This window comes from Podarcis melisellensis, assembly GCF_964234715.1.
Source record: "Podarcis melisellensis genome assembly, chromosome: 3".
In the NCBI taxonomy this organism is placed as follows: domain Eukaryota; kingdom Metazoa; phylum Chordata; class Lepidosauria; order Squamata; family Lacertidae; genus Podarcis; species Podarcis melisellensis.
In genome coordinates, this window is record NC_138530.1 from 780,467 (window position 1) to 794,883 (window position 14,417).

The 14,417-nt window shown below is 54.3% G+C and overlaps 1 protein-coding gene across 2 annotated transcripts in view; it reads right to left on the reverse strand.

Moving 5' to 3' along the window:
* The window catches only part of DPYSL5 (dihydropyrimidinase like 5), a 36,547-nt gene that overhangs the window by 17,597 nt on the left and 4,533 nt on the right, over window positions 1-14,417 (reverse strand). For both annotated transcript variants that reach the window (XM_081904125.1, XM_081904124.1), the window contains exons 2-3: window positions 4,261-4,525; window positions 348-506 (exon numbers count right to left, since the gene is read on the reverse strand). In XM_081904125.1, the coding sequence (XP_081760251.1) occupies window positions 348-506; window positions 4,261-4,521 (420 nt within the window). In that variant the 5' untranslated portion in view covers window positions 4,522-4,525. The remainder of the gene's footprint in view (window positions 1-347; window positions 507-4,260; window positions 4,526-14,417) is intronic.

The following is a 14,417-nucleotide window of genomic DNA, read 5'->3' on the forward strand; positions in this document are numbered from 1 at the left end:
CCCTCGCCCGCCTCCCTTCAGGCAACATCTCGCGGCACACCAGGCAACATCTCGCGGCACACTAGTGTGCCGCGGAACACTGGTTGGGAAACACTGCCTTAGTATGTTTGTTGTCTGAATGGTTACAAGTCTATCTCTATTCTAGCTATTATTCTAGTAAATTTGGTTTTATACTTATAAGCCAGTTTGTGGTGGTGTTGTTTTGTTGTATTATTACTCCTTGTGCTCTTACAAGACTCCACTTTCGGAACCCTAAGGACCCGCTGCCAGTCAAGGCAAAGGACCTCCTCATTCTGAGTCAGGGAGACCAACAAGCCCACCCCCCTGTGCGCCCCCTGCCCTCTTACCTTTGGTGCCCACCAGGTGATGCCCATGTGCAGGGCGTAGTCGCAGCACACCTTGGGGTCGGCCAGGCTGCGGCACTTTTCGTAGGCGTCCAGGAGGGAGATGTCCTTGTCCGGAAGCACGTGCCCAATCACCATCGTGGTTCCCCCCACCAGGGCAGCCTGGGCACAGGGGCAAAGGGAAGCTGGTGAGAGATGCCCTCGTGGAAACCCCAAAAGAGCTTCCAGAGGAGTGAACCACCAACGCCCAACCCAGAGTTTGCAAGCCCTGCAGCCTTCCTGGCGTGGAGGCCCTGGGTCAGGAGCCAGCAGGAAGCATTTCTTGCTAATGCAAAGGGAAGGCTCTGTCCTCAGCTGACACTTGTGGGACATCAGCTAATCCCCAAAGCTGCTTTTTTTGAGGGGGGGCGGGAGGCGAGGGAGAAGCTGGCTGCCTTGCCTACATTCCCTCAAGGACCCTGCATGAGGGTTCTGGGTTCCAAGGCCTTCACAATTTCAAGAGGAACCCAAGGCCGAGACCTCGTGGGGGGGGGCAGGGAGGAGGTGGTTGGTGAGCAGAAGCAGAAGCCCCCTTTCTATTGCCCTGGTTGTGCTCAGCACTGGGCACTCAGGACTAAACACACTTCTTCCCTGGGCTGCCCAAGCTGCCCCAACAGTTCTCCTGGCACGTCAGGAAAATGGAGAGAGAGAGAGGGGGGGGGGACAGGTTGGTGGGGGATAGAAGAGACTTTACTCACAGCCTAAATTTAGGTGAAGGGGCTCAGTGCCCAGAAGCTACATTGAACGCCAGGGATTGAACCACGGCAAACATGATGTGAGCATGTGCAGAGCGCATTCCTACAACAGCAAGCCACCAACCCTTGCCCTCACAGGCACCCTGGTCTGCAGCACACCAGCCACAAGAGGCTTGACCAAGACTCTGCAGGTGGGGAAGATTGGAAGCCCCCCCCCCAAGGGCTGCTGGACTCCCCACACCCACCAACTGTAGTCAGGACAGCCAATGGCCAGGGAGGGTGGGAGCTGTAGCTAAGCAGCACCAGAGGGTCACAGATGTCTCCCCTTCCCCACATTCTCTTCTTGGGGGGGGCACAGGTGGAGAGCATGGCTGCAGCCCTAGACATACCCACAGAAGGAAGGAAAGAGCCAGTGCCTCAGAGGATGATGAAGCATTTCTCCAGAGCACTCTTTGAGAAGCCAGCCCTTCTGGTAAATACAGTCATACCTTGGGTTACAGACGCTTCAGGTTGCGTTTTTTCAGGTTAAAGACTGCCAAAACCCAGAAGTACCGGAACGGGTTACTTCCGGGTATCAGCAGTCATGCATGTGCAGAAGCACTAAATTCGGCTTTGCACATGCGCAGAAGCACCAAATCGCGACCCACACGTGTGCAGATGCGCCGCTGCGGGTTGCAAACATGCATCCCGCACGGATCACGTTTGCAACCCGAGCGTCCACTGTATTTGGAACACTGTTCATGGCAGAGGAGACAGTGGCGCCGTGACTGGCGCAAGGGACTGAGCAGCTAGATGGGGAGGGAGGAGGCTTTGTGATGTTAAGCACAGCTCATTCAATCCGCCCTCTGCAGAGCTGGCTTCTGTTGGAAACAGGGGGACGTCATGGGCCTGATTCTGTGCTAGAACAGCTGCACACCTGTCAAAAAAGGGGAGTGTGTAGATCCACAGCCGGCTCACTGCTCCGAGAAGGCAAGTCTGTGCACAGCCAGAAGGCCATTTCTCAAGAATTCATGCACAGCAGCCAAGTGGGTGGGTGGTGTTCAGCAAAATTCTACTCAGAGTAGACCTCCTGAACTTAATGCACACAACTAAGTTAGGTCCATTAATTTTGAAAGGGCTGCTCTGAGTAGAACTTGCCCGAATGCTTTTTTAAAAACCATAGTTGTTTCAGCTGTTTTCAACATGGGGCATTCTATTAGTCAGATGATTTCTTCTTGCATGATGGAACATTCTTCCCATTTCCCCACCGCCTAAATCTGTTCTAGAAGTTCCACCAACCCAAATCAGATTGGGGGGGGGGGCTGTGCACGGCTGGAGAGGGGAGGAACCCCTTTGTACAAGAACTATCCTTGCACAGGCAGAAAAACTTAGTTGAACACCAGCCTACATTTTTATTAGATCGTCAATCACTTGGGGTGCCTCACAGGAAGAAATGAAATAAACAATGAATGCTTATCTGGCTGTTATTTCAATCCTGTTCCCTTTACGATAGCTCTGTTTGGAACATTTTTTTTAAAAAGAGCATTAGTAGGTTGCATCTTTTTGAAAGCCACTTTGGGTTTGCTTGGTAAAGGGGAAAAAAGAAACAAACAAAGTAGAAATTCTAAAAACAATTCCTATAAAAATATTAGTAATCTGAGTTCTAGTTCTACCACCTTCTGGCTTGGTATTTTTTTCAAAATTGAAAACAAACGAACTCCTGCTCTTCTGTGGAGTCTGGTGCTTTTGCCTTGTGTTGAGCAAAGGAGCTGAGCACTTTCAGCACCAGAGGCCTGGACAGCTCCCCCCAGTCCCCAAGATGACCGGCAGGCAGGCAGGCAGGCGGATGGGCAGAGATACAGCCCAGTCCGAGCAGGTGGGTGGCTGGGGGGCCAGATCCGGCCCCCCCCGCAGGCCTTGCAAGCAACTGGGGCTTTTGACCAGGCTCCTCTTGAGCAAGGCGGAAGAAGCTGAGGCTGCTGCCTGGCCCAGGATGCCATGAGGGGCAGAATGGGGCCGTGATGCAAGGGAGACCAGCCCCCGCCGTGGGGTGACCCGACTCCTTCCCACACCTGCCCTGCAAATGACACCAGCAGCTGCCACCTGCTCAGCCAAGCTGCCCCAGGAAGAGGCCCCAACAGCTGCCAGGGAGGCTCCTGCCACTTCACACGCTCCCCACTGGTCAACACTGATGTTCTTTCCCCCAGTTCTGGAGCACATTTGGGAAGGGAAAGGCCTCACCGCCCCCAACCCCCCCCAGAAAAGGCAGCCAAGGCAGTGGGTGGCCAGGAATCATCGAGGGAGGGCAGCCGGCTACACACTCCTCTGCCCAGCGCAGACGGGGCTCTGGAATCACATGGCTGTTGCTGACTAGGAATGCTCTTGACTCTGCTTACAACATTTAAGCTTCACTCACAGCAGGCCTGCCCCCTTGCGAAAGGGACAGGCCAGCATTGTCCGGGGGGGGAGTAAGGGGGTGAAGAAAGAGGCCAGAGGCCAGATCTCACTGAGCATGGCAAGGCAGAGTTAGTCCTGGGTCAGAGGGAGATCTGGAGTCCACGAAAGTGCATGTCTTGCACTGGTGGATGCTGACACCCAAAATATCTGGAGGGTTCCAGGTTGGCAGAGGCTGCCCTTGGAGGCCTGAGAGGCTTGTATCTATTTACTCCTGCCCTGCGCAGAGCCAGCTCAGTTGGCTCTTTGCTGGGCACGGGTGGCATGGAGGGGCATTGCAGCAAATGATGAGATTTGGATCAGCAATAATGGAGGTGCCTGTGGAAATAGATTCAGGGGGATGCTGGCTGCCAGAAGTGTCCACAGCTGGCTGCCCAACTCCTGGGGCAGAGCTCACTGCTCATTTAAAGCATACTATACTCAAAACACACTGAAAGCACATGAATTCCCTCAAAGAATCCTGGGAACTGTAGTTTGTCAAGGATGCAGGGAACTGTATTTCTGTGGGGGGGGGGACTACAGTTCCCAGGATATTGGGGAAACTGTGTCGTGTGCTTTAAATGTGTGTTGGATTTGCTTTAAATGGATGGTGTGGACCCGCCTCATGTCTCATCCATTCCACAGATCTCAAGTCTCCCCAGAAATTGTCCTACTCTGAGAGACAGGTCATCAATGCCCAAGACCAGACCACCCGCTGGGCATCCCCCCGCACCACACAACCAAGAGAGGAGGAGGAGGAGGAAGACTACCTTGGTGCCATGGTAGAAGTCATCCACGCAGGTGGCGTTCATGAAGGTCTGGTGGAAGTGGGTGCTGGTGTCGATGCCCCCCGGGATAACCAGCTTGCCGGTGGCATCGATGACCTTGGCTCCGCCAGGGATCATGAGCTCACGGCCCACCTGCTGGATGATGCCGTTCTCAATGTAGACGTCGGCCTCCAGGGTGCAGTCGTCGTTCACCACCTTCCCCCCCTTGATGAGGATCCGCATCGTGGCAGCGTTGGCGAGCATGGCTCTGGCAAAGGAGGACAGGGCAAAGGAGGTCAGGGGCCGTGGACGCCTGAGCCAGGGCTGCTCCCTCCCACTGGCAAGACTCCATAGGTCACAGGTCATCCATTTAACAGGCTCATGCCATTCCTAGCCCTCCCCTCTCCTTTTAAGGCCATCTAGGTTGGTTGCCATCATTGTGGGAGGGAGTTCCACAGTTCAACTTATGCCCAGAGGCCACACGGCCCAGAGATCGCACCCAAGGAGACAGCTGAGGGTCAGAGCCACTGCAATTCAGAAAACGCGGCCAGGTAAGACACAGCACAGGCTGCTCCAGACCAGCTCCTCAGGCTCACAGAACACCCCAGCTGGAGGACATGGGCCCGGATTCACCCAGGTTGCTGCACTGGTTGACGCAAGTGCAAGAAGTCCTGCTAGTGCAGTGTGACCTCCTCTCCCGAAATCTGCTTGGGGGGCCAGGAGAACCCCCAGAGCTGGAGGTGGGGGGAAGAGAGGTCGTTCTGCCTGGTGGAAAACAGAAGTGCTTTTGCTGACGGAACAATTGCCTTAGCACCTCATGGAATTCCACCCATCGTCTGGGACGAGGGCAGCTCCGCACCTTCTCTGAGAACGTGGCTCAGCCTCCGAGGCCTTTCTTGTGGCCCACTTACCCTGTGGCCGGTCCTACCAAGAGGGAAAGTGAGGCAACAGCCTGTGGCAGCTGCTTTTAAGTGCCCCAAAAAGGCAGCCTATTGTTACTACTTCTGATTATCAACAGGGAGGGAGGGAGGCAGACATGGGCACCAAAATAATTTGGCTGCAGGCTATGAGTGCCCTGACCAGGGGAGGGATGGGGGCAGCAGGTGCTACTCTGCCTCAGGCAGCACAATGTCTTGGGCTGGCCCTGCATCCGTCCTCTGAGGGAAGTGTGGCTGGTGGGGATGAGGAACATGAGGCCCTGTGGGATCAAAACTGGTGCACGGCTTGCAGATGGATCAGCGTTCGAAATTCACCAGGTTCCAGGGGCTTTTTGCCCCCGGCTGTCGACCACTTGCAACCAAGTGAAGATGCCCGGGTGCCAGATGTCTCCCCCATCTGGAGGTGCCTGTTTGGGGATCCTTGGCCCTTGCCTGTTTTCACACACGAGAAACACGCCCTGGTTTAAGGAGCCATTTGGAGCCTTGCATATACTGTATATTTGAGTTTCTAACCCTGGGAAGGATGGCTCTCAGTGGCTACTTGCCACCACAGCTGTGCTCTCCCCTCCACTGTCTGAGGCCGCCATTGCCTCCAAACACCAGTTGATGGAAGTGATGTGGGGGGTGGGGAATTGCTGCTGCTCTCAGGTCCTGCTTATGGGCACTGGGTCAGTCCCTGTGGGAAGAGGAGCTGGACTAGATGGTCCCCCTTTGCCCTGCTGCTGCTGCTGCTGCAGGGCTCTTCTGATGGCCCAGAAACCATCTGAGCTGCCATGGAGGTTCAGGGAGAATCTGGTTGTTTGCTGTCAGAAGAGGCGGCTGGACTTGGCTAGGCCTTTGCTCTGAAGAGCCCTTCTTGACCGCCAGAACCTCTGCCTCCTTCTCGGCTGCTCCTGGCAGCTCTGCCATCCTACCGACAATATGCCCTTAAGATGCTGCAGCTGCCTGGTCCTCTCCCCACCCCCACATATCTGCAAACATCCTCCATTCCTCTTTGGCAGCTGGAAGAAAAATATATTTAAAAAACAGCACCACCAAGACTGGCCCAGCAAAGAGGGTCTCTGCTTCCCTCCCCTGGAAAGCCCTTCCTCTTGCAGCCCTTCAGCAACCTCCTCTGCCTCCCTGGCATCTCGTTGCATAAAAGAGGCCCCCTGAACACGGCCTCCCTTGGCGGCAAACCCAGCCCCTCCATCAGCATCAGAAGCTCCCATTTGCCATGAAATCTGCGCAGTCAGACCTGACAGCTGCCGGCTCAGAGGCTCCCAGACAGACCATCAGCTCCTATTGTGTGAGAGAGGCAGGATCGAAAGAAAAGGGGGAGGAGGGAGGGGTCTCCGGGAATCAAACAAAACCTGCATTCCCACAAGCTGGAGCTGGACCCAAAACCTGGAGGAGAGGGAGGCACGTTCCCTTTGGATGGCTGCATGGTTGCAAATAGGGTCTACTCTGAAGCTGCAATTGCAGAGAAGCAGAGGAGCTTGGGAGAGCAAGCCTTGCCTGGCGCTTGCAGGAGGGAGAAGCAGACGTCCTTGTTGCACCAGGATCCCCCACAGCTTGGAACTATAGGGCCCAAGGCACAGTCAGCTGGGGACAAGGCGGACATTAGCTGCCCACCAGCCAGTCCTCAGGTCTGCAGCTGCTCATGCCTTGATGGGGAAGGAGGAAACCAGCTGGGTCTGTAGGACTGAGACCTCAATACTGGGTACTCGGGTGCCGTATCAGAGCAGACCTGAAGCTTGGGGAGGGAGAGTTGCTGTGGCCCATAGACATCCCATCTCACTCATGTAGCTATGCAATGTGGTCCCCTCTCTCTTAGCAGGTGGGAGGGGAAACGGGAGCCCTGGACATCAGGGCAGGGCATTGGCAGGGCACTCTTGCTCCCCACAAAGGAGCGTCTCCACCACCCCCTCTTTAGCTGAGATTCCTGCACTGCAGGGTGTTTAACTAGATTATCCTTGGGGGTCCCTTCCAACTCTTGCGCAGTGTGGGGAGAGCACCAGGCAGACCCAGAATACTCTACAGGAACACTTGGAATGGGGCAGGCCCCACACAAGGCCAGTGGACCTGCCCCCCACAATCTGTATGCAGGATGAGGTGTGTTGAAGAAGTCAACCAGCATTTGGTTTTCAAAGGCCTAGGAAGCTCAAAGGCACCCACAGATTGTTCACGCATTTGTCAAAGCAGAATTGGAGACAACACAAAGCTAACAGGCCCATGACCAGTGTGGACACAAGCAGGAAAGGGGCCTGCAGAGAAAATAGGTCCAGACGGGTCCAGCAAAGCCACAGTCTCCGAGTGAGACCACCTCTCTCAGAGTGGACTGAGGGGCAAAGGATTCTGCAGCTCAACTTAGCACTCACTAAGATGAGAGGCCCAGCAGCTCACAGAAGGGACTTGCTGGTTTTACTCATTTATTTAACGAATTGTATACATCACTTGACGGATGTAAAACCTGAAAGAGCCCTGCCCTGCCCGCCCAGGAAGGGGCTTACGTGGGCCAGGACAATTTGGTGCTGCTTCTCCAGAGGTCACAGGGTTGCCATACGCCCAGAATTTCCCGGATATACCTGGAACACGGCAGTCGGAAGCTGCGTCCCAGCAGAAATCGGCAAAATGTCCAGGAAAATCCAGACATATGGCAGCCCATGTCGGTAGTGCCTTTTTTTTGCCAATTTTCCTTTAAAAATAGCCCAAAACAACTTTGGTGTCTGGATTTTCACTTTTTGAAAAATAGCAACCCGACCATATGAGGAGACATGGAGGAAAAAGTAAGTGCAGCCCAAAGAGCAACTGCAGCCAGCAGCTGTGGACCTGACTGTCCCCCCCCAAAAAACCCCCCCCTAAGACCAGCCCCCTCTCCCCCCTGCAGCAGCTGAGCACGCAGCAGTGTCAGTCAGTGGGGAGAGAGCAGGACACCCTCTGCACAGAGGCCACTGAGCTCCAAGTGCAAGAAACACCCCCCAACTAAGGTGTAAGGCAGCCCTCGTGGAAGGCCCCCCCCCCCCGCCGCAGAGCAGGATGCCACCTTGTTGAGCAGCACAGCTTCCCTGGCCAGCCTCTCAGACCCAAGAGGCCACCAAGTGTACATTTGCCACACCCTTCTGGCCAGCCTTCTGTTTGAAGGATGACCCCTTCACTTCCTGGGGTCCTGGCAGGCAGCCTAATAAATGATAATACAGCGGCACCTCAGGTTACAGACGCTTCGGGTTACAGATGCTTCAGGTTGCAGACTCCGCTAACCCAGAAATAGTACCTCGGGGTAAGAACTTTGCTTCAGGATGAGAACAGAAATTGCACGGCGGCGGCAGCAGGAGGCCCCATTAGCTAAAGTGGTGCTTCAGGTTAAGAACAGTTTCAGGTTAAGATTGGACCTCCAGAACAAATTAAGTTCTTAACCTGAGGTACCACTGTAAATAGCAGCAGCAGCAGCAAACAACCTTCACCCCAAGGTCCCTGGGCAGATGACAACAATTACAACACACTGAGAACAATTTAATGTTAAAAAAAAGGTCTGGCATGCCACATAAGCCAGCTTCATTGAAATCAGAAGATTCTCAAGGACCCCCATTCCTGGGAACCCAATACAAGGTGCTGTGGTGACCCACAGATCCATAAAGAGCTTGGCTGCCCCCTCCTCCTCCTCCTTGCTTGGAAGACCCACAATCCATGTCTTTCCTTTCCTTCTGTCCCCCAGCCCCACTGCACCCTCCACCTGCAAACTCCTTCCTTTTAAACACACAAGCTCAGGTCTCCTTCAGCACCCAGGTGACAAAGAACACCACCCACCATTTGCTAGGATGGGTAAATGCTGGCCATTGTCCTCCCCAGGAAAGAGAAACAACTGGGAGAGAGAGAGCGAGCGAGAGAGAAGCCTTTGTGTCCTGGGAGGGTATAACAACCACTGGCTTTGTCCCATCCCCATTCTTCAAGCCCCCTCCCCATGACCCGCTGCACCCACCCTGCAAGGAACACACTCTCAAGCCGGCATTTCAAACTCCTGTGCCCCTGAGCTGGCTCTTCACATCCAAGCAGGATCTTGAGGGGCTCCAGGAGGAAGGAGCGAAAGGGGAGGAGACCTTGCAAAGTCACGGAGGGTGCTGAGCCCAATGCTCAGAGGGCGGGCAAAGCAGACCCAGGCCCCCTCCTCCAGGCTGTGCAGTGCTGAGGCTCAAACAGCAGAAGAGGGCCGCCCTTTCCATCCTCCCAAGTCAGCTGCAGCCCCACCAGAACCGGCAAGGGCCGGGGTCCCTGCCTAGCAGGCAAGCATACTAGACACATGGGGTGAAAATGTCCCCCAACCAGCGGCAGACCAACATTTTTGGAGCCCTGAACTGTCATGGGGGACCTTTCTGGGCAGCACTAGAAGCTCAGATATATAAGCTAGGCACCAAATGGCTCCTTAAACCAGGCTTACAGTTGCCAAAACGGAATGCCAGTTGCCATTTGGGGGCCAGACGGCTTGAAACTTCTATTTTTCAATATGACTTTGTAGTTCCTGAAATTCATTTTGATTGTGCAGATAAAATATCACGGTCAGGATGCATTGCTAGTGTGAAAACAAGCAGGATCCAGGGATCCCCAGGCAGGGACCTCCAAGCAGTGGAGACGTCAGACACCATAATAGCACCCGGGCATCTTTGCTTGGTCGCAAGAGACCAGTAGTTTCAAACACTGGGTGTGGCTAACCACTGTTCTGTTCTTCAACGGGGATGCTCCACAACAGATCCCCACACCTTTACTACATCTGTGCTACTGACTCTCAAACTTTGGGATTCGTGAAATATATGCAACATCAAAATACTCACTTTGAGTCGTGCCACCCAAATTGGGTCACCTAGAACCAATTTTTTAAAGCAATCTGGACTAAAGTTGCTTTTGGGGCCCCTCTGGGATTAGGCTGTCCATGAATTGCAGTGTTCCTGCAGGACATCACCTCCCACCCGTTTCTCAGCAAGGCTGCCGGCAGCCCCAACTCCTCCTCAGGACACACAGCGGGGGGGGGGGGGGGGACAGAGGCTCCCTCCCCTGTCTTGCCTCAAAAGGCCACACAGGACCTAGGGCAGTGCAGCTGCCCAGAGAGAGGAGGGAAAGCACGATCAGACACAGAGCACCCTGGGGCCACAGGCACAGCCCTGGGACACCCCCCCACTTGCCAAGACCCCCAACTCTTTCCCAAGGCTGCCTGGTGCGCTGCTGCAGCACAGACGAAAGCAGGTCCTTTTAACAAGGAACGCTGGGGGAAAGCTTAATGAGCAAGCGGGGGCTGGTGCAGATGCCAAGCAATGACACATCGGAGGAGTGACTGAGACACCCCCCCCCCTCCGTTCTTTGTTTTGAAGTCCTTGCAGGGAGCGCTGACAGCCTGATGAAGACGAGCGTCATTACAGGGAGACATCTGAGGATCCAGAGGCAGGCAAGTGCCTCGCATGGCACAGTACACAATGGCAGTGGCAGGATCGGCACATTTCTAGCAGCAATTGCGGAACAAGGAGAACATGAGAGGAGCCTGTCCACCTGCCGGATCAGGCCAAAGCCCACCCCCCTGCCCTCACAGTGGCCAACCAGACGCCCCCAAGCAGGACTCGAGGGCAAGAGCAACACTCCCCCCTCCTTTGGTTTCCAGCAGCTGGCATTCAGAAGCATGGACCTCCCCCCACACAAAAGGGACCCAGCCGACCCTGGAACAGAGAGTAGCCCCAAGAGCGGCCTCTGCTCAACTCCTCCCCTCAAATCTTTGCCTAGGCTGCTGGGTCATGTGATGGGGTATAAATGTGCAGGGTATAAATCAGAAATTATTATTATTATTACTCAAACCATGGCACATAGAGTTTTCTTTCTAGAAACGCTTCTGCTCTTTTCTGTTGCTGCCCAAGGCTTTGGGGTAGAGATATGCAGGCCCCGAAAAACACTGGGAAAATGCGACCATGACCCCAATTTTTTCTGCTACCCCCCCTCATTTATTTTGGAAAAAAACTACCCCAATTTTTCTGCTTTTTTCTCCAGGCTTTCACATTTCTGCTTTGGGGAGAGGCTTCCCGGCCACCTGACCAGCCAGTTATAAAAACTCGAGGCAACTCATAGATAGGCAACGGCCCCCATTTAGGCATAGCCGGTTTAATGGTGAAGGTTGAAGGGCAGCCTTCACCACACTGAAAGCAAGGGCAAGAGGGAAGCGCAAGGAATAATCAGGCATCAGTGGAATGGTGGGTGCTGACTCTGGGTCTCGATAACCAGGAGGTTCATTCCCACTTGAGGAAACCTGAGATGAGCGTCTCCTTCTCCAGCTGCGTGTCACTCAGGCCAGAGGCCTGCGAGGCGGTCCAGCAGCGCCTCCATGCTCAAGACGCTCTCGCTGTGCCACAGATGGTACAGCATCTTCAGCCACACCTTGGCTGACACAGTGGCGCAGGAGGAGGAGGCCACTGATGAGAAAGGAGGAGGCTGAGCTCACAGCCGGTGACTCGGAGCTGCGCCCGGGTGCTCCAGGCCTCTCCCACTCATGTCTGCTAGCAAGTCTCTAATTTTGCTTGCTTGGTTGGTGGCAAAATTTCATCAGAGCTGGGACTCCAGAGCGATGCATCCGTCTTTCCAGTTTAGAGCTCCCTCTGGACCACGGACTCCTGGCCCAAAACCAACAAGGCCAAATGCACCAGAGACAAATGTGAAGCGCTGCATTTAAGTTCAAAGCCAAATCAAATGCAAGGGAGAGACATGACTTGGCAGCACCTCATGTGCAAGGGGGGGCGCGTGTTGAGCGGATCTTAAGCTGGACTGGGGCCACCAGTGTGATTCAGCTGCAAAAGAAAAGCTAAGGCAGCTTCTCAAGTGTCCTTAGCAGGAGCACAACGCCCAGATCACAGGAAGCCACAGTCCCACTCTCTCCTGGACAGGCCTGTGGCAAATCTGGGTGCCACATTTTAAGGAAGACCTGGACAAACTGGAAAAACGTGTCCAGAAAAATACAGTGAAGACGACAAGCAGCCTGGAACCCAAATCCTGTGTTCTCCTTGGAGGAGACAAGCTTAAGGGGATGCATGATAATATCCCACCAAACATCACAACTTCTTCAGCGTCAAAAAGATTGGAGGAGACCCAAGTCAGCTGAAGCACCAGAGGCAAAGATGGTCCTACCTTGGAGGAGAAGACACTAGCCCCTTGCAAGGGGTAATACCCCAAGATACGCAAAGAATCCCCCCCTCCAGGAAAAGATTTGCTTTAGCCGCATCTCCCTGCTGACCCTTCTGGCTAAAGGCCTTTGCAGCAGCAGCAGCAGCCACTCTCATGCAACAAAGGAAGAGTGTTCAGGGAGCCAGGCCAGCGCGGCTCTAGCTGAGTGTCTGCCTGAAATTCCCTGCCTGAAATCCTGAACAGCCTCTGCTGGTCAGTGTGGACAACACTGGGCTAGATGGAACCATGGCCCCTGCCTATGTCTCATCAGGGTCTGTGCCAGCTCAGGTGCCCGGCCCAGTGTGTGGCACCCTCAACAGGAAAAGTGACAGCACAGATCCCTCCTGCTGGGAATCTCAAGACCAACCTCCAAAGGAGAAGCCCCCCCCCCCACCAGACTGGGCTACAGACAGAAGTGTCTTGGTTGGGAAAGGGAGTGGAATCAGCTCCTCAACACCACCACTCTCACCCCACCTGTGACCCACTTGACAAGAGCTGGCACTGACTGGAGGCCTCCTGCTTGCACCGTGCTCCCAGTCAGCAAGGGAAACTGCCCCTTTCCCCTTCAGAAACCAGCTCCGGTCACCTGGAACTGTGTTGAAGTCAACCAGGTTTCCTCCAAATTCCCGCCAGCCCCAGCTTGCATGGCTATTATGGGAGTTCTTGTCCAAAGTGCCCAGGGGGCACCTGGTGGGCAAAGGTCAGCCTGAACATGGAAACCTATTGAGGGAGAGAGGAGCCTCACTCGTCCGTCTGAAGGGCAGGCAGAAGATCACCTTTCCCTGGTACCTGTGGCGAGGGAGAGAGGCAGGAGCAGGAGGAAGCCCCCTTCAGCGGGTAATTCTTCTGATTTCATGAGATGCCTCAGAAGAAAACAATAAAGCTGAACGGAATGATGGCCTGGAGTTCGTATGATCTTATTGTTTCAATAAATTAAAGGCAGCCTTTGGCTGAGAGGCTGGATAGACAGAGTCTTTGCCCTTCTTCCCACCCACCTTCCCTGCAGTGCTGAGGCACCTTGAAAACTAGCAAATTTACGATGGCATCAGTCCCCAAAAGCTGATGCCATAATTAATCTGTTGGTCTTTAAGCTCCCGCAGTGTTATTTGTGACTTTAATAAAAAGTGGGAATTTTGTATTTCCAATGATTGACTGATCTTTCCCACACAGAATTTTTTGCTACTTCAGATTATGACTTGGAGCTGCTACTCAAGAGTCCAGAATCCCAACCCTGAGCTGAAGCAAGACCTGCAGGTCCCTGGACTCATTTGTCAATGAGGCAAAGGCCTTGCCAGAGAAGACCAGGGCATTAAGAGGGGGGCCGCAGATCAGCGGCTGAGCACCCCCACTTGACACTAGGCACAATCCCCAGTTGAGCTGGGAAGCAGGATGGGGGTGCAGTTTCTCACGGAGAACAGGGCTGCTTGAGCACCAGCAGATCCGTGTGCAGGGGTGGTTTGTTTGGACTGGAGGGAAAGTGCCTTTCAGGACCAGAGTCCAGACCACCCACACTTGGTATTCTAGTTGCCACCACCTCGGGGCAAGAGGGAGGGGGGCATAGCCTCAAAAAGAGGGGCTATGGAGGCTAAAAAGCCTCCAGCCCCCACCAGTCACACTGACCTCCACTCAAACCAAATATGGAAGACCAGCAGTCCATTGGGCAGGTCCTCCAGACCCAAGCTTCACCCAGGAGCTGGCGCAAATCCTCACAGAGAAGGTCTGAACACACCTGAGGAATCCCTGAGGTGAGTCACCTGGCACTTAGGAAGCTACAGACATCAGAGGCTGAAGTTCAAGCCCCTGGGCTGAGGAGAGAGCCCCCGACTGCCAACACCCTGCCCAGCCAAAGAGCTTCTTCACGGAATCATAGAATTGTAGAGTTGAAGGACCCCCCCCCCGAAGGGTCATCTAGTCCAACCCCCTGAAATGCAGGAATCACAGAATCCCTGAGAGATGGCCACCCTGCCTCTGTTTCAAACCCTTCAAGGAAGGAGAATTCACCACCTTCTGATGTTATCTGCTCCACTGTCAGAAAGTTCTTCCTAATATTTACTC